Source organism: Lithobates pipiens, unplaced genomic scaffold (genome assembly GCF_037356315.1).
Source record: "Lithobates pipiens isolate NorthernLeopardFrog02 unplaced genomic scaffold, aLitPip1_a1.2 Scaffold_28, whole genome shotgun sequence".
Taxonomy (NCBI): domain Eukaryota; kingdom Metazoa; phylum Chordata; class Amphibia; order Anura; family Ranidae; genus Lithobates; species Lithobates pipiens.
The window spans coordinates 21,814,715-21,839,228 of NW_027507789.1; the positions used below are offsets into that span (position 1 = coordinate 21,814,715).

The window sequence follows — 24,514 nt, forward strand, 5'->3', positions numbered from 1 at the left end:
TTGTGGACACCTGACCAACATACTTACCCATATAGTCAAAAGTATATGACCAGCCTTGTAAAGTAATTTGGAAAATGCTGGGCTTTCAGTAAAATATAAAAGATGACCAACTGTACCTGGACACCCTTCTAAGCCCTTGTACACACGGTCGGAGATTCCGATGGAATGTGTCCGATCGGACCGTTTTGTCGAATATTCCGACTGTGTGTGGTCTACATCGGACTGTTTTCATCTGAGTATCCGACGGACCAACTTGTTGGTAAAATTTTCCGACAACATGCTCCGATCGGACATACTCCGATCATGTGTAGAGAATTTCCGATCAGACAAAGTGGCACGCATGCTCAGATCAAATTCCTACACCAAAGCTATTGGCTACTAGCGTGAACGTAGTCCCGTCGTAACGAAATAACGTAATCACGTCGGATTTTCCGACAACTTCGTCCGACCGTGTGTATGCAACAGTTTCGTACAAAATCAGTCAGACAAAATCCGACGGATTTGGTTGTCGGAATCTCCGACTGTGTGTACAAGGGCTTAGTACAGGCGGTTCCAGTGAAGGGTACTATTAATGCTACAGCAAACAAGGACATTTTAGACAATGGTGATCTTTCAATTTTGTGCCAACAGTTTGGGGAAGGCCAGTTTCTGTTCCAGCATGACTGTGCACAAAACCAACTCCACAAACATTTAATTTGACGAGTCTGGTGTGTAGAAACTCAAGTGGCCTTCACAGAGCCCTGACCTCAACCCTACTGAACACCTTTGGGATGATTTAGAATCTCAATTGTGAGGCAGATCTTCGTCCATCATCAGAACATGACCCCAAAAATGTTATTTTTAATTAACTGGCACAAATTTCCCCAGACACACTCCAGAAACTTGTGGAAAGCCTTCCCAGAAGTGTAGAGGCTGTTATATCTGTAAAGTGGGAAGATGGGAACAACTCCATATTAATGCCTATGGTTTTGAAATGGGATGTTCATGTTGGACACTCTGAGCTTTGCTTTACCTGGCCATAGAAGTACATCTGGCCATAGACATCTTCCTAGATGTTTCCATGGTATTCCCAGGTTAACTGTTTATTATAGTACATCCAATATGTTCTCAGTTTCCCCTAGGGTCTCTTTCCAGTTATAAAGAAAAACTAGCTCCTTCCAGCATCTCTCAGCCGACCATGTGTAGGTTACCTTTAGGCCAGCAACAGACGGAACAATTGCAGGAAAGAAAATCGCTCAATTCCCCCATCAACACAGACCATGTTGATGGGAATCCCTCCTGTGGTGCCATTGTGTCCTCCTGGCAAGGAGCAGGGGAAGCCACCCCTACTGGGAGAACATGGTGATTATTGCTAGCGGCTGTAACAACCACTAGCAATAATGGCATGTAAAATCTGCCAGGCTGGTTTTATCCAGGATGATTGATCATTCAGCCTGCCCATACATGGTTCAAATCTCGGCCAGTTCCATCTGAACCAGACGAGATTCGAACCATCTATGGCTGGCTTTACATATCAACTGGATCTTATCAACATAAAAGCCAGCTCCACCGCCAAAGTTGTTCACTGATTTCCGACCTTTACACCTCCCCATTGAGAAGAAGCCTAGCAGTCAAATTTGTACCTTTTTCCTATATAGACTTATTCCTCACAGGGCTAAATTTCAGTAATGGGTCAAACAAAGCTTCTTCTACTTTGCCATTTCTTGAAGAATTTCTGGCTTACATAGTTTTATGCACAGTGCTTTAGATAAAATCAGTAATCATGTTCTCAATTCTTTTGAGGAAATACAAAGCATTTTATAGGGTATCTAAAGAAATATAATGTGTATTGTTATAGCAACCAATCGGATCAGGCTTTTCCCAGGAGAATTTATGGAAGACAGTTCTTCGTTTCTATGGACAGATAATTTTTTCTTGTGAAACTATGGCAAATCAAGCGTTTCATGGCCTTGATTTATGTTTGGAGTGCACCTAAAAAAAAAACTGATGTGACATAATGAAACAAATAAAGATAAATGCTTTTGGATTTGCCTTCAGATTCAGAATACTTTAGGGATGCTACACCCTCCTTATGCCTGTGGGTCTCCACAGGGAATGACATCAAGCGCATGGAAGAAATGCTAGCATTGGATAATCATACTCTTAAGAAATATAAAGTTTTGTGGTATGTTTGGCTCCATTTCTCCACTTTTGACTCTCTTAGCCCTTGTACACACGGTCGGAGAATTCTCTCCATATTCTTTACACCATTCCACTTTTTTTTTACCTTTGTCATAATTACATTTTTACCGCCTTTATTCATATGATAATCTCAATTGATTGACTCGTTCACTGTGATTGCACCTTTCTACACCTCTAAGTGGCTTTATCTTCATATTTCTATGTTATGTTGTAAAATAATAACAATATATGTGTTTCTAAAGATAAAGCAACAGCAGAAAAATATTAATATTTTGAATTTTATTATTAAAAAAAAATGCATTATTGGTTCTATTTTAATCAGAACAAGAGCAAAGAGCAAAACCGGATATTAGGCCACGTAGGTGGAACAAGACAGGCAGTGTGAAGCTTTGTCTCCAAAACATAGTCATGGATGGTGGAGACTATGGATTTAAAGAAAAGAGATGTATTCCCTAAAGCAGCCAGAGAATGAGCTTTTCCAAGCTGCATTAAAAGACAAATATTGGGATGTGATTGGTTGCTAAGATCCACATATTTTTCTGGCATTGATTTTTTCCACGAATGTGGTTCCCATGTTCTGTCCCATAAAAGGAGGAAGGCGCATATAGTATAACTAAAATGTATCTGATGACAAGAATAGGACACTGCACATGACTGTTGAGGTGCAAATGGGCTTAGGTCCCAATTAACGTAACACAAAGGGATCAAATCACCCACCACCCTTGCCCCTTACTCCATTAAATAAGACACGTACAACCATTAGGTTGGAAAAGGCAAAGCCACAGCTTTATTAAGCACTTCCTGACCGGCGCATGCGATGTACGTCGGCAGAATGGCACGGGCAGGCAAATGGGCGTACCTGTACGTCCCTTTAAATTTGCTGCCCTGCCATCGCGAGCGTGCCGCCGGCGGCGCACTCGCATGCCAGTCGGGACCCCTGTGAGTCCGGGCGCAGGTTCAGCGGACTCGATCGCCGTGGGCATACCCACGATCGTCTCACGGGGCGGCTGAACTAAGAGATGCCGTTGTAAACAGCATCTCCCAGTTCTGCCTAGCAACAAGTGACGCTGATCTCTGCTCCATGTGATTGGAGCAGAGATCAGTGTTCACTAAAAGAAAACCCAGCCCCCAACAGTTAGTAACACGCCCCTAGGAACACTTAACCCCTACACTGCCACCCACTGGTTAACCCCTTCACTGCCAGTGTCATTTACACAGGAATCACTGCATTTGTATAGCACTGATTGCTGTATAAATGACAATGGTCCCAAAAATGTGTCAAAAACGTCCGATGTGTCTGCCATAATGTCGCAGTCACAATAAAAATCACTGATCGCCGCCATTACTAGTAAAAAAAAAATTGTTAATAAAAATGCCAAAAATGATCCCCTATTTTGTAAATGCTATAACTTTTGCGCAAACCAATCAATAATCGCTTATTGCGATTTTTTTTATCAAAAATATGTAGAAGAATATGTATCGGCCTAAACTGAGGGAAAAAAAAAATTATATATATTTTTGGGGGATATTTATTATAACAAAAAGTAAAAAATAATGAGTTTTTTTTCAAAATTGCCGCTCTATTTTTGTTTATAGCGCAAAAAATAAAAACCGCAGGGGGGATAAAATACCACCAAAAGAAATCTCTATTTGTGGGAAAAAAAGGACGTCAATTTTGTTTGGGAGCCACGTCGCACGACCGTGCAATTGTCAGTTAAAGCAACGCAGTGCCGAATCGCAAAAAGTGGTCTGGTCTTAAGCCAGCAAAATGGTCCGGGGCTTAAGTGGTTCAATTCCGACAAATAACAGGTAAACATATTTAACCAGTGCCAGTCACAGTCGTACTATGAGCACTAAACCAAAAGAGTGAAGTGGGGCCTGTCCTTACCATAAGTGCTGGACAGACAGCCTACTTCCAATTTTCCATCATTACATCGACTTTAACTGCTGGCAAGGTCAAGAAAACCGCAGCAAGCTGTGACATACCATAACATACCATACCATGTGACATACCATAACATCGGAAAAAGGGGCCGGGAGGGCGGGCAGCTCTTCCAACGACTCTTCCGAAAGACCCAGAATTTCCTGGGGCACATGATTTCCTGAGCTCAGGCCCATCCCATCCCACATGTCCCAACCAATTGTTCCCCTTGACATGCACCTAGCCATGCCCCCATCAGTCAAGGCTCTCTTTGCGCAGGATCAAGAGGCCTTCATTGTACAAAACCCAGTCTATGAGTAAAAACGCAATTTTTTGTCTCCTCCTTGGCCACACCCCTCTGATGCGTTTTTCCCTCCCACAGGGCTTAATCTCTACAACTAAGCCCTGTGGGAGAGCGAAATGCGTCAGTGGGAGGGCATGGCCTGGGAGGAGAAAGGCTGAAGCCGCTTCTTTACTCATGGGCTGAGCTGTTTATGGTGTGCAATGTCCTACCCTTGTCATCAGTTATCTCCTAGTAAGCTGGGACTAGCTTTCCAGATGCCAACACCTGTCAGCGAGTGAGAGGCTAGAGCCACCAGGGGGGGTGTAAGCAGGTGCTTTGAGTGGAGCTCCATGTGTTTTTAGAAGGACCCCTTCCATAAAGTAATTTGCAAGCTCTAGTTGTGCAGCAGACATAGGAATCTGGGGCTCCTTTGGAAATAATGTTCAGAGTGGGTTTAGCCTACAACAGCCACAACTACAGCTCTTATATATACAGTATATATATATATATATATATATATATATATATATATATATACAAAATAAGTCATAGGCCAACTTAGTGATAAGACCCCGAAATTATTCTCCATCTTCTGAGATATGGCACTATAAGGCAGGGGGCCCTCAAGCTAAATGTAGGCCAGCCTTCTCAAGCTTTATATCATGGGCAGAAAAGTTATTTTCAGGACTGGTATAGGTGTTAGGTGTAGTTCAGGATATAGTGTTGCTGTGCTACTGATTGTTGCAGCAGCCTGAGTGTCTTTTGTCAGTTTAGAGAAAGGGACAGGACGGTGTGTGCTGCAGGGACACTCAGTTTAGTCATTAGCTGTTACAATCAGGTCCACAAAAGTGCTATTCCAGTTATTGTTCCAGTAGCCTCTGTTTTGTCAGTTTATATAGGGACAGGCAGGAAGCAGTGTGTGAGGCAGTGAGGGTCAGTTTAATCAGTAGCTGTTACTATATTAGGTCCACAAAGATTCTTTTCAGGACTGGTATCAGTGGTATGGTAATAGGCTGGAAATAGTTTTCAGGTCCCAGGGAACCCCTACTTGTAATTACTATATCTACAGCTCAAGGTCCATTGGCGTCATAGTCGGTGGGACTATGTGTGGTCCTTGGGAAAAATACCTTTTTATAGACAGCTTAAAAGATCTAAGAAGCAGGGCCCTCGGATTCCTCCTGTATTGAATTGTATTGTAACTGTACTGTCTGGCCTTGTGTTGTAAAGTGCTGCACAAACTGTTGGCGCTATATAAATCCTGTATATTAATAATAATAATTATTGTTGCCAGTGGTTTCTTAGCTGATTGACTGGCAGAAAACGCTCATTGCTCAAGGAACCCCTTGCAACCTCTGGAGGAACCCTACATCAAGTGAAAAAGACATTGATCCCCTGACCAGCCATATTGCATAGGGATCAAAATTGGCTTCAGCCTTCAAGTCTCCGCCAAAAGGCCACCCCACCCACCGAGGCTTAATTGTAGGATGAAGAAACCCTAGTTAAGTAAGTCTGGAGTAGGCCAACTTTTTACCACCAAAAAAAACCCAAAAATTCAGCCTTTCAAATACATCTTGTAGTAAAAATTAGGCACATTAACACAATTTTTAACCCAGTGATCAACATTCAAGGCAAACTGGTCCATTCGGTGGAGACTGGATATTTGTTGTGCTTAGTGAACCCATACACACAATAAAATAGTCCTCTGGACCCTTTAGCAGTTTGTTCCCTCAGTAGAAAAAACGTCCCTCTTCCCCATGTACTCTTATCCTAAATGTGGATTTTCCTTATATTCTTGATGTCTAGAGGTCAAAAGAATAGGCCAATAGAAGAAGAAGAACATATTATAATGATTATGTGGTGCAAAGCCTTATCGGTGTACTATGTGATCATGACAAAGGTGCCCAAGTATGTACTTTTCATAAGTCCACAAAGGTGAAAGTGGTTGTAAAACCTTCCATATACCCAGTGAATTGACTGGCCTCAGATGATACACAGAGATGAAACCAATGAAAGAAATAAGTTGTATCTGTTTATCTGCAGTCTTCTCTTCTCTACATCTGTTCAAAAGCCTAGCTTTTATACCGCTTGTCTGAGCAGTCAGAAAAAAGGGGGGGCGTCAAGCTGAAGTGGCACACTGCAGAGCTCAGTGAGGAGAGCTCTGAGAGCTGATTGGAGGGAAGTGACACAACCCTCTTCGCACAGCACACAGCACACAGGAACAGAGCTGAAGCTGTCAATCACAAGCTGTGTGCTGGAGATCCCCTCCCTGACACCTTTTTTTCTTTTAGTGTCAGGAAAACTTGTCAGAAGTGATTCATGCTGGTAGCAGAGGAACGAAGCAGCAGACAGAAATGACAGCGCTCTTAATTGAGACAAGTACACACTTTAGAGGGATATGTTTTATTCAGTTTTCATGTCTGAGGTTTACAACGCAGGAGCTTTACCATCATGTTGGCATGACATATCTATAAGGCTGTCACCAACATAATTTATGCTTGCCTGTTGACCCATCATTTTCTGCCCCCCTGTGGGTGGAGGACTTGCACTTGTCTTGACTGCATGTTTGGGGTCACCTATGCACTCATGGACTAGATAGGCATTGGGTTGTGGGGGGTCCAGGGTTCACTCAAAGTGGACTTAACATTAGATATATTTTTTCATGTTAGAATGGATCTTCACCTTTAACCACTTCCCGACCAGCGCACGACGATGTACGTCGACAGAATGGCACGGGCAGGCAAATGGGCGTACATGTACGTCCCTTTAAATTTTCCGCCCTGCCATCGGGAGCGCACTGCCGGCGGTGTGCTCCCACGCTGGTCGGGACCCCCGTGAGTCCGGTCGCGATCGTCTCACGGAGCAGCCAAATGAAGAAATGCCGTTGTAAACAGCATTTCTCCATTCTGCCTAGCAACTAGTGATGCTGATCTCTGCTCTATGTGATTGGAGCAGAGATCAGTGTTCACTAAATGAAAGCCCAACCCCCCCACAGTTAGTAACACACCCCTAGGAACACTTAACCCCTACACTGCCACCCACTGGTTAACCCCTTCACTGCCAGTGTCATTTACACAGGAATCACTGCATTTATATAGCAGTGATTACTGTATAAATGACAATGGTCCCAAAAATGTGTCAAAAATGTCCGATGGGTCACAAAATGTCGCAGTCACAATAAAAATCGCTGATCGCCGCCATTACTAGTAAAAAAAAAAATAATAAAAAATTATTAATAAAAGTGCTATAAAACTATCTCTATTTTGTAAACGCTATAACTTTTGCGCAAACCAATCAATAATCGCTTATTGCGATTTCTTTTACCAAAAATATGTAGAAGAATACGTATCGGCCTAAACTGAGGGGAAAAATATTTTTTTATATATTTTTCGGGGATATTTATTATAACAAAAAGTAAAAAAGAATGCGTTTTTTTCAGAATTGTCGCTCTATTTTTGTTTATAGCGCAAAAAATAAAAACCGCAGGGGTGATCAAATACCACCAAAAGAAAGCTCTATTTGTGGAAAAAAAAGGACATCAATTTTGTTTGGGAGCCACGCCGCACGACCGCGCATTTGTCAGTTAAAGCGACGCAGTGCCGAATCGCAAAAAGTGGTCTGGTCTTTGACCAGCAAATTGGTCCGGTCTGAAAGTGGTTAAGAAGGACTTCCATCTAATCTACCCCTCCTCCCCTTGGCTATTTTCTTTTTGTTTGCCTAGGCAAATGACGAGCACTGTCCTACCTTTGCCTATTGGTCAGTAAGCAAAGAGCTTCATTCACAAAGGTGGAGGGTGGGCAGGCCACCGCCGCATCATCGGGAGGCGTGCCGGTGGACCAGGAAGTGCCAGCGGGCCTCTTGATGATCAATATGGGTGGCGTTGGGCTAAGAAGTGACAGAGAACCAGGGGAGCTCAGCAGGACAATACTGGATCCTCTAGGCCAGGCTTTCTCAACCTTTTAACCCTGGAGGAACTCCAAAAATAATTCTCATGTCTCGAGGAACCCTTACTAAAACCAACTCGTCTGGGCTCAATAGGAACAATGCCCCTTATATTGGTGGTCAATAGGAAGAATGTCCTCCTTAAAGTGGTGCTCAGAATGCCACCCTTAAAGACAGCTAAAAAGATGTTTGGTGCCATGCTGCTGGCTTCGCTAAGTGATGCTGAACCTTAAACTCTGTAGGCATCATCAAATAGGTGGATCATCAGCCACGGCTCAAGGAACCCCTAGCAACCTCTAGAGCAGTGATGGTGAACCTTGGCACCCCCAGATGTTTTGGAACTTCAGTTCCCGTGAGGCTCAACTACATTGCAGAGTGCATGAGCATCATGGGAAATGTAGTTCCAAAACATCTGGGGTGCTAAGGGTTGCCATCACTGCTCTAGAGGAACCCCAGGGTTCCGTGGAACCTTGTTTGGGAATGGCTGCTTCAGGCGGTTGGGTATCGATGGGTCGCCTGGTAAGTGGGAAAAAAAAGTGGTGGGGGGGTAACAGCATGCTCAGTAATGTCCGAGTGTAACACTTCCAGGTATGTCTATACTTCTCTCAGAGATGACAGTACTCCCCCTGACAATGCCTCCATCTGCTTTTATCTACAGAAGGACCATCTTTTCTGATGCATCATTCGAGGTCAGCATCTACCTCCTGGACCGACATGTCTACTCAGAGCTGGCACAATCATGGACACCCTGTTTATTTTTGCAGTCCTTGGTTGTGATCACACAGGCCAGACAGATCAGGCTCTCACCTTGTGACTGCCTACAAAGTCACAATGCTATGGTCTGATCACTGGTGGAGAGGAGACTGAGGAAATGCTTCCTCCTGCCTGTAGCAGAGTGATGACATCATCTCACCCTAGGCAAAGCCACTTGACTGGAGCTCAAGACTGATTTTAAATGCCAAAATATCGAGTTTTTTTTATTTTTATATCACACATATTCAGTATCCTTTGACATCTCCTGAATTTATTTGCAGACTTGTAAAGTTATGGAAAGATTCACTTTAAAGTGGTAGTAAACCTTTACATATACCCAGTGAATATATAGCAGTGATGGCGACCCTTGGCACCCCAGATGTTTTGGAACTACATTTCCCATGATGCCCATGCACTCTGCAGTGTAGTTGAGCATCATGGGAAATGTAGTTCCAAAACATCTGGGGTGCCAAGGTTCACCATCACTGATATATAGCATTGTGTTCTAAGACCTGGGGTCAAACCTTTACCGATAGACCTACTTGCCTTAAAGTGGTTGCAAACCCTTCCATGTACCCAATGGAGTGATTGGCGTCAGGTGACACACAGCGATTAAACAAACCTTCCTATATAAGTTGTACCTGTTTACCTACTGGCTTGTCTTTTCTATTTCCATTGCATCTGGCGCTGCATTTTAAAGTTGTCCGAAAGCTCAGAAAAAGGGGGCGGAGATCTGAAATTACACCCTTCAGATCTGATTGGAGGAAAGAGACACCCCCCACACTTTACACAGGAACAGAGCTGAGGCTGTCAATCTGCTGGAGGTCCCTCCCCATCACCATTTTTCTGTGTCAGGAAAGCTGTCACTATATAAGTTGTACCTGTTTACCTACTGCATTGTCTTTTCTATTTCCATTGCATATAGCGCTGCATTTTAAAGTTGTCCGAAAGCTCAGAAAAAGGGGGCGGAGATCTGAAATTACACTCTTCAGATCTGATTGGAGGAAAGAGACACCCCCCCCACCCCCCACACTTTACACAAGAACAGAGCTGAGGCTGTCAATCTGCTGAAGGTCCCTCCCCATCACCATTTTTCTGTGTCAGGAAAGCTGTCACTATATATAAGTTGTACCTGTTTACCTACAGGCGTCTCTTTTCTAAATCCATTGCATCTGGTGTTATATTTTAAAGTTCTCTGAAAGCTCAGAAAAAAGGGGGCGTAGATTTTAAATTATCCACTGGAGAGCTGATTGGCGGAAAGAGACACCCCCCTTCACACAGCTCACAGGAACAGAGCTGAGGCTTTCAATCTGCTGGAGGTCCCTCCCCTGCCACCATTTTTCTTTCGGCGTCAGGAAATCTGTCACTATATAAGTTGTACCTGTTTACCTACAGGCTTCTCTTTTCTAAATTCATTGCATCTGGTGTTATATTTTAAAGTTCTCCGAAAGCTCAGAAAAAGGGGGCGGAGATCTGAAATTACACTCGGCAGAGCTGATTGGAGGGAAGACACACACCCCCCCTTCACACAGCTCACAGGAACAGAGCTGAGGCTGTCAATCTGCTGGAGATCCCTCCCCTGCCACCATTTTTATCTCAGCGTCAGAAAATCTGTCACTATATAAGTTGTACCTGTTTACCTACTGGCTTCTCTTTTCTAAATCCATCCTTCTCTCTATGTCAGGAACATTTGTCTTTAGAGATTCATGCTGATAGCAGAGGAAGGAAGCAGCAGACAGAAATGACAGTTAGTGCGCTGGATTGAGACAAGCACACACTGTAGAGGGATATGCTTTGTTCATATTTCATTTCTGAGGTTTACCACCACTTTCATACAAGCAACAGATGGCTGGTAATGCACCATGTGACCTGCATCGCATGATTCGTATTTTCGCCATATCGCCAGCGGATCAACGTTTACTTGCTCATCAAGACACAACCTTCTTGGAAAGGGCCACTGACCTCACGCCCCCCCCCCCCCCCCGGCAATGGCTCCCCACTGAAGGCACGCCAGAGGTGATGTGTTTGATACCACCGTCCTGCATTCAAGTAAATCTGTTTCTTAGAACAAGTTAGCTTCTTCAACAAGTTGGCTAATACGTCAAAGCAACTTACTTTTACATTACAATTCCCTCTGGGTGCAGCTATTGAATAACAACCTGCAGACAAGTAGCAGTGTTAGCGTCTCCTATCTCTATACAGCTCTCCACGATTGAGCCAGAGGTTAAAACACCAAAAAAAACATTGATTTTCCACAGCTGATTACTCAAAAAACAGCAGCACAAATTACAAAAAAGAATAAAAAATGTGCACATTTTTTTAATTTTTATTTTTTTTCACAACACTCTTTCATTCCACGCAGCCTAAGAGCTCTCTCCTTTGTAGACCCAGTACAATTCCTTTCAAGCACTATCCCCTTTGGCCACCATTGAACGTAACTAAATGCTCTAATACCGTACATCCCCTCTTTTGGAACCAATCCAGCTATTTAGTACTTGCCATATCCAATCGCATTTCAGCGTCATGCCACTGGCATTGTGGGAGTTGTAGTGTGACCGTAGGGCTATTTTTTTTTTTTTTTTTGGGAGGGGGGGGGGGTGGAGTTGGGGGGGGGGGGGTTTGGGTTTGTAGGTATGAGCTACAACCAGACTCCCATTGTCTATGCCTATAATGCTAGACACTGGGAAAATTTAACATTCAAGCTGAAATCCCATTATTAGGATAGGATCCCAGCTAGCTGTGTTTTATAATAGAAAAAAATGTAACCACCGATCACAGTATTCATTATTTTTGACAACACCTATTTTGCAACACGTCCCTTTTTTTTGCAATGATATGACAATCACACTAGAAAAAAAATAAAAAAAAAATAAAAAAAATATCTCTACTACCGCTTATAGACTTATCATCCCCATATAACATCCTCAGCCCTTGCACTGAAAAACTTACACAACTCTCGAGCCATTTAAGAAGAATTAAACGACAAATTGAAAGGTTTGCTTTAAACACATAAATCATATTTTTTTTTTTTTTTTTTTTATACTCAAAGCTTTTTTTTTTTTCAGCTAACCAAAAAAAATAAAAAATAAAAAATTAAATGCTTAAAAAAAATAAAAAAATGCATTTCAATAAAAGTTCGCTTTGGGATTTAAGCCACATTTTATATGTACGTGTCATATATATCTCATTATATATTAGAATTACATGCATGAGAAAAATAAGAGGTATGCCAACAGCACACCATTATGTCACCCTATGCTAGCTGACCAAGTGATCGGTGCACCTGGGAAAAATTATTAAGCTTAATATTTTATTTCTTACTGTAAGTGCCTTGGCTGACAAAAAAAAAACAAAAAAATAAAAAAAACAGCACAGTGCAAAGTATTACCATGCAGTACATGTATACTTAAAATAAAAAAATAAAATAAATAAAATCCCATTCTACAATAAATGCAAATACAATTTTACATTTTTTTTTTTTTTTTTTTTTTTTTATATACCATACCTGACATGCAAACGATGAAATTGGCTTGTAGGAAAAACACCACCTCCCAAACAATTTCCATTCTACGATTTTCATACCAACTGCATCACTCAACGGAACAATCAATAGAACACTTCCCAATGGCAAGGTCCCTCTCTGCCTGAGTGTATTTTCCAAATATGTTTACTCATGTCCGAACAAAAAAAAAAAAAAAAAAAGAAGAAGAAAAATCCAACACAAGGACCTCAACTTGATCCTGTTCTCTCCATCAGCAGCAAAAAAAAAAAAAAAAAAAAAAAAAGAATAATAAATCAGAAAACAATTAAAAAAATCCAAATCACAATATATAAAAAAAAAAAAAAGAAAAAAAAAAACAGATTATCTCCACAGCCAAATCTTCTTGCAGTAAAATAGAGCTAAATTAAGAGTTGGCCAGCAAGATCATTATCCGTGCAGTCGCTCCCCCAGCGATGGGCATTAAGCTGTTTTAGTTTTATCCCTTCAATGTATCTCCCAAGACTGTCATGGACATCCTTGATGAGCTTGGGGGTCCCCCCTGCGAGAAGATAACAGGAAAAAATATATATATATAAAAATAAAATAGAGGTAATGAAACAAAAAAAAAAAAATCAAAACATTTTGTAGAGAAAAGAGAAATTGAATTGAAAATAACACCAGTGTGATGTTATGTGACTGACTGCAGCAAGATAGCATTGCAAGGGGTTTAATTTTTTTTTTTTTACCATGGTGTCTCTTTGTTTGGGCACCAGGGGGCGCTAGAGTATCACATAAAACTACCCTATACCTCCCAAAAGCAAAGCTAGAAGAAGCACAACCTAAAGGATTCAGGTGTACTACAGTCACTTGAAATTTTCTATACATATTACTACACTAGATTGCATATTCGCAGTCATGTAATTCCCATAGGCATAGGTGGGCAGCCTGCATTTAAAGCATGGTTTTAATAAGGATCTATTTTTTTTTTTTATTGCAAAGATAGGATGGAGCTTTTGCAAAATTACAACGACTGAGATAGTTAAGCTGTTTGTTTCCTGGCATATTGAGGCTGGATCTGCCAAGCTTTTGCAAAGGGAAAGCTGCCATTGCTCCAGAATTTTGTGCATCCTAAATTATCCTTTTTATTTTTTTTAAATGAGGCTCCTCTACCTACCAGGTAATCCAGACAGGCGCTATCCAGCAGAGATCCCTCCTGAAAGTGCCGCACACAATGAGCTTTGGGGGTGTTGGGATCATTGGAGGTTCACTCTACTTTTGGGACTTTGGTGGGGCTGGAAGGCTGAGCAGGGTAGGAGTGTGTGAGGTCCAGCAAGGCGCATCAGCTCCCTGGAGGAGATTAAGGCGCAGTTCTGTCGCTCATGCGCGCCCTGGTTAAGGGAGGAAGCGCTCTCATCTGCAGCAGGTAGGTCACTGCGGGTCAGTACTGCTGAGGATCCTGAGCCCAGACTTTTATTTTTTTTTGGGGGGGTCCTGCTCATAAAGATCCCCAGCCCTGGGCGGCTGATGAACAACACTCTGCACTCACCGGGGCTCTTTAAAGGTGCTCCGCAGGACCTCTCCAGTTGGTCCCACCCCGGCGCTTTAAGGTGCTCCGCAGGACCTCTCCAGCGGTCCCACCCCGGCGCTTTAAGGTGCTCCGCAGGACCTCTCCAGCGGTCCCACCCCGGCGCTTTAATGTGCTCCGCAGGACCTCTCCAGCGGTCCCACCCCGGCGCTTTAAGGTGCTCCGCAGGACCTCTCCAGCGGTCCCACCCCGGCGCTTTAAGGTGCTCTGCAGGACCTCACTGCCAATCCGCGCTGGGAATTCAGCAGTCTTGCGGTGTAGTCCCGTTCTTTTCCCATTTGCATTCAACCATTATCCCTATAGAAGCTCCCCAGAAGTCCACATGGTGCCAAAGAGGGTTCAGCAAGAAGACCCCCCAACCCCAATCTTGTAGGGTCCCCCCCCCCTCCTTGAGCAGATGCCCGGATGAGTCTTGTGTAGAATCTGTAGAGCTGTCCAAGGTGCTGAAGTCTAGCAAGTTCTCCGCATATAGATTCCCGACAATTCTCCTGGATAAGGGAGGGGGAGCTCACTTTGTATTCCCTGCCAAGCTGTCTCAGTACAGTATGCAATGAAGCAGTGCTGGATTCAGTGGCAAACCCTGCCCATCCTGACCTGCAAGCCACAGCCTGAAGTGACCCACAGCTTTGCAGACTGTCAGTCAGTGAGTTGCATAATGCATGGACATCCCAGCCACCAGCAAACTTGCATCCCTCCTATTTCCCATTCAAGGAAAAAAAAAAAAAAAAGACTTGTCACATGGGGGACTATGCTGGATGCTGGATAGGAGACAATGTGGACAATAAATCCACTGACACACTTTTTCAGTGCATGCAGACTGCTAGCAAACACTGAAAGCAGCCACCCAGCCCATCTCAGTTCATGCACACTGATTAGTGCTGATTACCTCTCTCTGTTGGTAGTATGAACATTATTCCTGAGCTCTGGAGTACATGCCTCTCTGCGTGTTTATTCTGCAAAACGGATGAGTGCAGTGCATTTCTTAAACTTGATTTAAATTACTGTTTTTCTTTTTTACTGTTACTGTCGGTGGAATTAAATTTGACTGAAGCCGAAAACTCAGTTTTGCTCATCAAGCCATCCTAATTTGCGTAGAAAAAAAAAGTCTTCGTACATGCCTCTGTGTTGTCTGGGTTGAGAGCAGAGATTGTCTTGATTTTGAAGCAAAATTACAGATTTTTACTCTCAGTGAAACCTATTTTTTTACCAAAGTGGAAGCTCAATTTTGCTCATCAAGCTGTCATGGAAAAATGTACGTAAAAAAAAAAAAAAAAAAAAAGTTGTATTTGTGCTCTGTGGATCCGTGCGGTGATATTACTAGATATAATTTTGATGCAAAGTTAGGCTCCATGCACACTGGGCTTAAAAAAATGGCAGTTCCCTTGGTGGAAAAAAAACAAAACGCTAATGCTGCGTACACATGATCGGAATTTTGGTCGGAAAAAAGCTCTGACGGTTTTTCCGACGGGATTCCGCTCAAGCTGCCTTGCACACACACAGTCACACAAAAGTTCTCTGAACTTTTGACCGTCAAGAATGCGGTGACGTACAACACTACGACGTGCCGAGAAAATGAAGTTCAATGCTTCTGAGCATGTTCGAATTGTTTCCGAGCATGCGTAGGAATTTTGCGTGTCGGAATTTGTGCTCTGTGGATCCGTGCGGTGATATTACTAGATATAATTTTGATGCAAAGTTAGGCTCCATGCACACTGGGCTTAAAAAAATGGCAGTTCCCTTGGTGGAAAAAAAAAAAAACGCTAATGCTGCATACACATGATCGGAATTTTGGTCGGAAAAAGCTCTGACGGTTTTTCCGACTGGATACCAATCAAGCTGTCTTGCACACACACAGTCACACAAAAGTTCTCTGAACTTTTGACCGTCAAGAATGCAGTGACGTACAACACTACGACGAGCCGAGAAAATGAAGTTTAATGCTTCCGAGCCTGCCTCAAATTGTTTCTGGGTATGTGTAGGAATTTTGCGTGTCGGAATTTGTACAGACGATTGGAATTTCCAATCAGAACCTTTTCCGACCGAAAAATAGAGAACATGCTCTCACTCTTTTGCTGGCCGAAATTCCGCCAGCAAAAGTCAGATGGAGCATACACACGATTGCATTTTACGACCAAAATCTCTCATCGGACTTTTGCTGGTGGAATTTCTGATCGTGTGTATGGGGCATTGTATAGAAACGTTTTTATGTACAAAGTGTAGGAGAGTTTTGCGTTTTTTTCTGCCAATAAGCTCCAATCAGAAACGCCAACCAGATGTTTTTTTGTTTTTTTTTCTGCCTCTAAAGATGTTGCGCTCAAAATATGCCTGTAATCGATCTAATGTGCATGGACACATAGGATGACATTGCGCTGCTTCTACAGACAAAACACAAAACTCCTGTAGAAGCAGCGATTTTCAATCCTTATTGATTTTTACCATTGGGGAAATTTAATTTCACCAAAGTGGAAACGTAGTTTTGCTCATCAAATTTTGGGGTGATGAGCGTGCCCAGATATTTCAAAGCTGTGTTTGTTCATTTTACGTTAAAGCGGAGGTTCACACAAAAAGTGAACCTCCGCTTTTCAGAACCCTTTTTCTGAACCCCCCCCCCCCCCTCCGGTGTCACATTTGGCAGATGCAGGTATCTTCACCCAGTTCCGGGAATAGACTCCCGCAGGAGTCACGCCCCTTTGCGACTCGGGCATGCGCAGTAGGGAACCGGGAAGTGAGGCCGCAACGCTTCACTTCCTGATTCCCTCACCGAAGATGGGCGGTGGGGGCAGCTGAGAGACGAGCGATTGCTCGGCTTCGGCTGCTGACATCGCAGGCACCCTGGACAGGTAAGTGTCCATTTATTAAAAGTCAGCTGCTGCAGTATTTGTAGCTGCTGGCTTTCCTTTTTTTTTTTTTTAGGTGGACCTCCGCTTTAAGGCTAGCTTGGAGATGTGTAGGCTGTGGCTGTGATATGCCAACACCCATCGCCTCTGATTTTGAAAAATTTATTTTTAGGTTAGAGAGCGTGCAGGTAACAGGTTTGGTATGGAGATGGTCAGATTCGTAAGCTAAAACATCAGATCATCTACGTAAGTCGATACTTTTTGTTGTTGTAAATGATCTACTGCAATTCCAGAGATATCAGGGTTTAGCCTCACATGACAAGGGAAGGGCTCTAGGGACAGAGCGAAAAGAAGGGGGCGAGCATGGACATCCCTGTCTAGTCCCGTTGGTAATTGGGATTGGATCAGGAGTCACTCCATTAGCTCTGTCTCTGGCCGTCAGGCTTGAGTAAGCAGCGGAAATCCAATTGAGCATATTGCTCCCTAATCCTTTATGGCTCAGGGTCGCGAACATGAAGGGCCAATTTACCCGATGGAACGCTTTCTTGGCGACCGTTCCAATGAATACACATGGCGTTTTGGTGATATTGGCTACATGTAGCAGGTTGAGGACTTTAGTGGCGTTGTCTCTGACTTCTCTAGTTGGTATGAAGCCTACTTGGTCTAGATCAGGTAAGGTAAGTGTTGTAGTCTGGATGCTATTATCTTGGTAAATAATTTATCCGGTTCCCGACCAGCGCACACCGATGTACGTCGCTAGAATGGCACGGGCAGGCATATTGGCGTACAGGTACGTCCAATCTTCAATGCCGCCCTGCCATCGCGAGTGCGCCGGCGGCGGCACGCTCACGTGCCGGTCAGGACCCCCGTGTGTCCGGTCGCGGGTCTTGCGGACTCGATCGCTGCGGGCATACCCACGATCGTCTCACGGGATGGCTGAATGGAGAAATGCCGTTGTAAACAACATTTCTCCATTCTGCCTAGCAGCCAGTGACGCTGATCTCTGCTCCATGTGATTGGAGCAGAGATCAATGTTCACTAAATGAAAGCCCAACCCCCCCACAGTTAGTAACAGTCCCCTAGGAACCTTTAACCCCTACACTGCCACCCATTGGTTAACCCCTTCACTGCCAGTGTCATTTACACAGGAATCACTGCATTTATATAGCAGTGATTGCTGTATAACTGACAGTGGTCCCAAAAATGTGTCAAAAATGTCCGATGTGTCCGCCATAATGTCGCAGTCACAATAAAAATCACTGATCGCTGCCATTACTAGTAAAAAAAAAATAATAAAAAATTAATAAAAATGCCATAAAACTATCCCTATTTTGTAAAGGCTATAACTTTTGCGCAAACCAATCAATAATCGCTTATTGCGATTTTTTTTTACCAAAAATATGTAAAAGAATACGTATCGACCTAAACTGAGGGAAAAAAATGTTTTTTTATATATTTTTGGGGGATATTTATTAAAACAAAAAGTAAAAAATAATGCGTTTTTTTCAAAATTGTCGCTCTATTTTTGTTTATAGAGCAAAAAATAAAAACCGCAGGGGTGATCAAATACCACAGTGCCGAATCGCAAAAAGTGGTCTGGTCTTTGACCAGCAAAATGGTCCGGTCTGTAAGTGGTTGAGGTCGGTATTTAGCAGGGATATGGGTTGCTCCTGCTTTGGTAGTCCCCCCTTTGGGACTACTGATATTTGGGCTTGTAGTGTAGATATTGGGATATGTATGTGTGTATATATATATATATATATATATATATATATATATATATATATATATATATATATATATATATATATAGAGAAAGAGAGAGAGAGACATATATATATATATATATTTATATATATATATTTATGTATTTATTTCGTAAAATAAAAAATCTAGTTGGAGATCTTATTTTCGCCTTCCCCATTGACACCAATGTGTGACGATGCGCCCCCTAGAGGGAGATATGTCAACAGCCGATCACAGGAATTGGGCAGAATGACATGGCTGTCATTCTGCCTGAATAGAAAGAAGCCGAGGACAGCTTCGGAAAATGGAGACATTGGTAAATATTGGGAATATATACATTTTGTTTTGTAAAAAAATACGTTGGAGTTCTATTTTTGCCTTCCCTATTGACTCCAGTGCATTTTTTATGAAAATAATAACATTTTAGTTAAATAAAAATGTCACTCATCCCTAATAAGGATTGTTGGCAAGCATTATAAGTATCCTATTCCATGCTCTCAGTCCATGACTCTGATTACTGCTGTTACCTGTCCCTGTTGGTATTATGCACATTATTCCTGCTCTCCGGAGTACATACCTCTGTGTGTTTATTGTGCACTCGCCGTGAAGTCAGCCTCAAGGCTAAAGCATTTTAGTTATACCACATTAACCTATCTGGCTGCAGGTCCTCCGCTCCTTGATTTAATTACACAGATAATTTCCCAGCAAGGAAAGGGGGGAAATTTAGGTGAAAGACATAAGAGAAATCTGCATTTACTGACCTGGATTATATTGGTGGGAGATATAGATTATCCGTAATATCAATGCCCCTGATCTGTTCTACAGGGCAGGATAATCCCTAGAAGCTCTTTCAGCTGTTCTTGCATGCTGTATTTTTTTATTTTTTTTTACATTTAAAGCTGACGTTTGATCTGCTTGTAAGAGGGCCCTTCATGGTTGGCTAGAATTGGTGCCAAGAGCACAAGTCTCTGCCCCGCTCCTGGCCTTTCTAGAATATTAGCCCTCCTGCTGAGACTGTACCCTCCACAATATTGTGCCCACTCCATGCCAGAGGCCTCCACACGACATTCCCGCTCGTTGATCTTTATATCCCCAAAGGAGTGAATGTCCACGCATGTCCACACATAAGGTTAATAATAAATAAGGTTGCTGTACTTTACTGGTGGTACTTGGAAATGGCACAAAGCAGTCACACCACATCGACATACATTTCGGAGTCATTTGTCATCCGTAAATTACCGATCACAATTAGTGGACGGTCCGCAGAAGTCACATGTGCAAGCATAAGCAGTACTTTAGCAGCCATCCTCTTTCAGACAGTCTCTCCCTTCAGGTCCCACTGCATAGCTCTACCCAGCTGCTCTCTGCAGTTGCTCTCCTGATTCCTGAGTCACTAGTGCTCACTCAGAGGGCTCTTGCTTGCCCATTAGGCTTTAGGCATCCAGCTTGTAACTCTCCTTTACTCATTTCAGGGACAGGATTGCTGCAGTTGCTCCTACTGAACTCTGTACACCTCTCCTGGGACTTCTGCCCTGAGTAGGGCCTAGGCTGTCCTGACTACATCTGCATACTTGGCTCCCATGTCCCATCTGCACCAAGGTTCTTCCAGGCCTGGCGTATATATAGGCACTGACTCGCCCATGCCATCACTACAGGAAGGACCTCGCTAAAAGGTGCCCAGCACATGATGACACTGTCTGCTGTAACTAGACACTATTCTGGCACAGAGCCACCTAGTGGCAGACTAGCTAACTGCACATGCCTACATGCTTATATTCTGCATTCCTTGGCTCCTCCTTTACATATCATGCTAATGAAATGTTAAATAAAACCTTTGCAATTTTGTGACATTAATTCAGAGCTAATGATGTCATCACTGTCTCTGTGCTTCTCCGTGCAATGCGGGCACAGTATAGCTGGTAGGAGGGGCTGGCACCGCGCTGTACATAATGTAGCGCACCCCCTAAGGAGCCACAAGTTTAAAGGGATCCCCACCTGGCACAGCCAGGCACACCACATTTTTACAGCACTCTTGAGTCAGAAGAACAGTCCAGTGCTTTATGTTTTATTGAGGGGAATAAACTTGGATAGGGATATTATGGCATGCCCACTTGACTTTCAGCAAAGAACTCTTCAGGGACACAACTATATACAGTCCGTATATGCACTTCTACTCTGCCTCCTGCACAAATCTTGATTGCAGCACTATACTCCCAGGACAAGCTGGCACACTGTTAGAATATCTGATTGTGGGGCTTGGTCAGATTGATAGCAAATGCCCTTTACAGGCAGGGACCGAGGGCCACTTGTTTGTGTAGCAAAGTCCTAGTGCCCAGCTGTCCTCCTGTGGCTACTGATCCCAGAACCACCTCTTCAGGCCCTGCCAGCCCAACTGGCTGCAGCTGCCCCTTTCACCAGCACTCCTCTCTACCGTTCCACAGTCCTCCCAGACTGACTCTGCATCCCTCCCTGACTGCTCTCCTCACTCCTCTCAGTCCTCCCCGACTGTAGCACTCACCAACCCTCCTGGCTGTCTTCCTCCTTGAGAATTTGCCCGGCAGTGTTCTCCCGCTGTCCTTCTCCTGCTCCTGTGCCTCCAGGTCAGGACACCTCTGTGTGTCGTGAAGAGGGTCCCTTCTGCACCCGAGCCCAGGCTTGATGTCACCCACCACCCCCCAGACTAGAGGGCACTCACAAGAGCCACCGACAGACTAACACTCCATCTCCTTCTTCCAGCCGAACTCCACTCCCCAGCTGGGCTAAGCCTGAGTATTTGAGGGGGCTGCCCCCTGCCAGCCCATCTTTTGGGGATTGATTGAATAAACTCTAATCTAGTGAATACAACAGGTGGACCAGAGTCCTGTACAACTGTTCAGGACCAAAGGGAGGGTCGGTGTCCCCGCGATCGGTTCACAGAGCTGAAGAATGGGGAGAGGTAAGTGTAAACAAACCTCTCCCCGTGCTTCCTAGTGAGCCTGTCACTGATCGTCTCTTCCCTGTCATAGGGAAAGACGATCAGTGGCGTCACACGCCAAGCCACGCCCCCTACAGTAAAAAAACACACACACTTACCCCCTACACTGCCCCCTAGTGGTTAACCCCTTCACTGGCAGTAATCAGTGCATTTTTAATCGCACTGATTGCTGTATAAAGGACAATGGTCCCAAAAATGTGTCAAAATTGTCCGACGTGTCCGCCATAATGTCGCAGTCACAATAAAAATCGCTGATCGCCGCCATTACTAGTAAAAAAATAATTATTAATAAAAATGACATAAAACTATCCCCTATTTTGTAGATGCTATAACTTTTGCGTCTAACTTTATGCTATAACCAATCAATAAACGCTTATTGCGATTTTTTTTACCAAAAATATGTAGAAGAATATGTATCGGCCTAAACTGAGGAAAAAAACGTTTTTTTTATATATTTTTAGGGGATATTTATTATAGCAAAAAGTAAAAAATATTGCATTTTTTTCAAAATTTCGCTCTATTTTTGTTTATAGCGCAAAAAATAAAAACCGCAGAGGTGATCGAATACCACCAAAAGAAAGCTCTATTTGTGGGAAAAAAAGGTTTTTGTTTGGGAGCCACGTTGCACGACTGCACAATTGTCAGTTAAAGCAACGCAGTGCCGAATCGCAAAAAGGGGCCCGGTCCTTTAGCTGCAAAATGGTCTGGTCTGAAAGTGGTTAAATAAGACAAGGGCAAAGCATAAATAGATTAGAAGTGTATGGAGTATCTCGGCAAATGGGCAGGGGTTTTCTTAAATCCCTTGGCCTGCTGGGAAAATCTATATATTTGAGTAGAGTCAGGTGATCGGGGTTCTGTGCCACCTGGACGGCTGTCTGGGTGGACGTGTGTTGTACTGCCCGGGCTGCTAGGCCGGAGTTTGGGCCTATCCTGGCATATCTGGCTGCTAGGCTTTCTGAGGGCCTATCTAGAACCATTCTAGCAGGGAGAAGAAACAAAAAGATGATTAGTAAAAAGCAACACACAATACTCAAATTAACATTTGTTAGGCATACATTCAAATCCTTGATTACACAAGATGTTAACCCCTACCCAGCCATCTTCTTTATTACAGTGACAGTGTATAGTATTAGCACCGATCACTGTATTAGTGTCACTGGTGATGTCAGTGGCAGTTAGTCAGTTCCCACCCAGTGGCAGTTAATGTCAGATGGTCCACCGCACTATCACAAGCCCACTATAAGTCTCTGATCACTGCCATTAGTATTAACATTAAAAAAAAATATATATATATTAACTTTAATGCAAACCAATCAATATACACTTATTGGAATTTTTTGTTTTACTAAAGACACGTAGCAAAATAAACGTTGGCCCAAATTTATGAAAAAAATAATGAATGGATGTGTTTTATGGCAGAAAGTAAAAAAAAAAAACATATTTTGTTTTTGTCTTTTTTCTTTTATATAATAAAATAATAATATAATAAAAATAAAAAGCCCAGTGGGGATCAAATACCTCCAAAAGAAAGCTCTATTTATGGGAAAAAAAACCTGCATGAAGTGTTGAATGACTGCACAATTACCGGTTAAAGTAGCACAGTGCTAAATAGCAAAAAATGGCCGGGTCATGAAGGGGGTAAACTTTCCGGAGCTAAGTACCATATTACCAAAGACCTTTAAAGTGGTTGTAAACCCTTACAACACACTTTGACCTACAGGTAAGCCTAGATTAAGGCTTACCTGTAGGTCCAAGAAATATCTCCTAAACCTACACGGTTTAGGAGATATTTGCCGAAGACAGCCACCGCTGTCTACGGCGCATGCCGCAGGCACACTGATCACGGCATTTCCAACGATGGAGCTGCCGCGCATGTCGGCTCCCGTGCGCATGCGCGGGAGTGACGTCATCGCGGCTTCGCCGAATGACAGTGGCGGAGCTGCGAGACCCCACCGAGAAGATGGATGTGCCGGACTACAGAGGACAGCGGTGACTTCGCTGGCTCCTGTGTCAGGTAAGTGACACATAATGGGCTACTATGCGATGCATAGTAATCCATTATGCTTTGCCTTTGCAGGGAATGAAAGAGGAAGTAAACTCATCAGGGTTTACTTCCCCTTTAAGAATAGTTTAAGCCTTTAAATGAGGCTCTTGAAAATTGTGGGGGTATGTAGTTGGAAAAACATGTTTAATGACACAGAGGATACATAAAAATACATATCAATGGTATAGAACAAGTAAAAAATATTTAGATCATAAAAATACACATATAATATGGACATTAAAGATACATAATAATATCAACTTGGCAACACATGATAATATGGAAAGAATTGATGAGTAATTGCTATGAATTTTGTATATATATATATATATATAATATACACACACGTCAGTAGGGCAGCACATTGCAATATAAGTAGCATGATGTAAAATGATATGAACATGATTCCCTGATAGACAATAGACTGGGTTGATTACTGATGCAGGCACGTATCGGCATCCTAATATGTCCGATGCGTTTCATGTATGAACACTCATGGACACCCCCTTTCGGCCCTGGTTCCACATTCAATATATCCCCATCGCTAACTCCCTGCATGTAAGTATCCAGGACTGGCAACTTTGCCTTCTCCTGTTACTTTCAGTGTTACACTATACTAATTATACTTCACTCTTTATAGATACCCCTGATGAGTGTTCATACATGAAACGCGTCGGAAATATTAGAAATCCGAAACATGCCTGTATCAGCAATCAACCCAATCTGCTGTCTACCAAGTTATCATGTTCATATCATTTTTACATCATGCT

At 43.1% G+C, this 24,514-nt stretch overlaps 1 protein-coding gene across 1 annotated transcript in view; it reads right to left on the reverse strand.

Annotated features, from left to right (window-relative positions):
* The window catches only part of CA10 (carbonic anhydrase 10), a 292,905-nt gene extending 280,070 nt beyond the window's left edge, over window positions 1–12,835 (reverse strand). Inside the window, exon 1 of the mRNA XM_077458900.1 lies at window positions 12,583–12,835. Coding sequence (XP_077315026.1) covers window positions 12,583–12,643 — 61 coding nt within the window. The 5' untranslated portion in view covers window positions 12,644–12,835. The remainder of the gene's footprint in view (window positions 1–12,582) is intronic.
* Window positions 12,836–24,514: the final 11,679 nt, after the last annotated feature.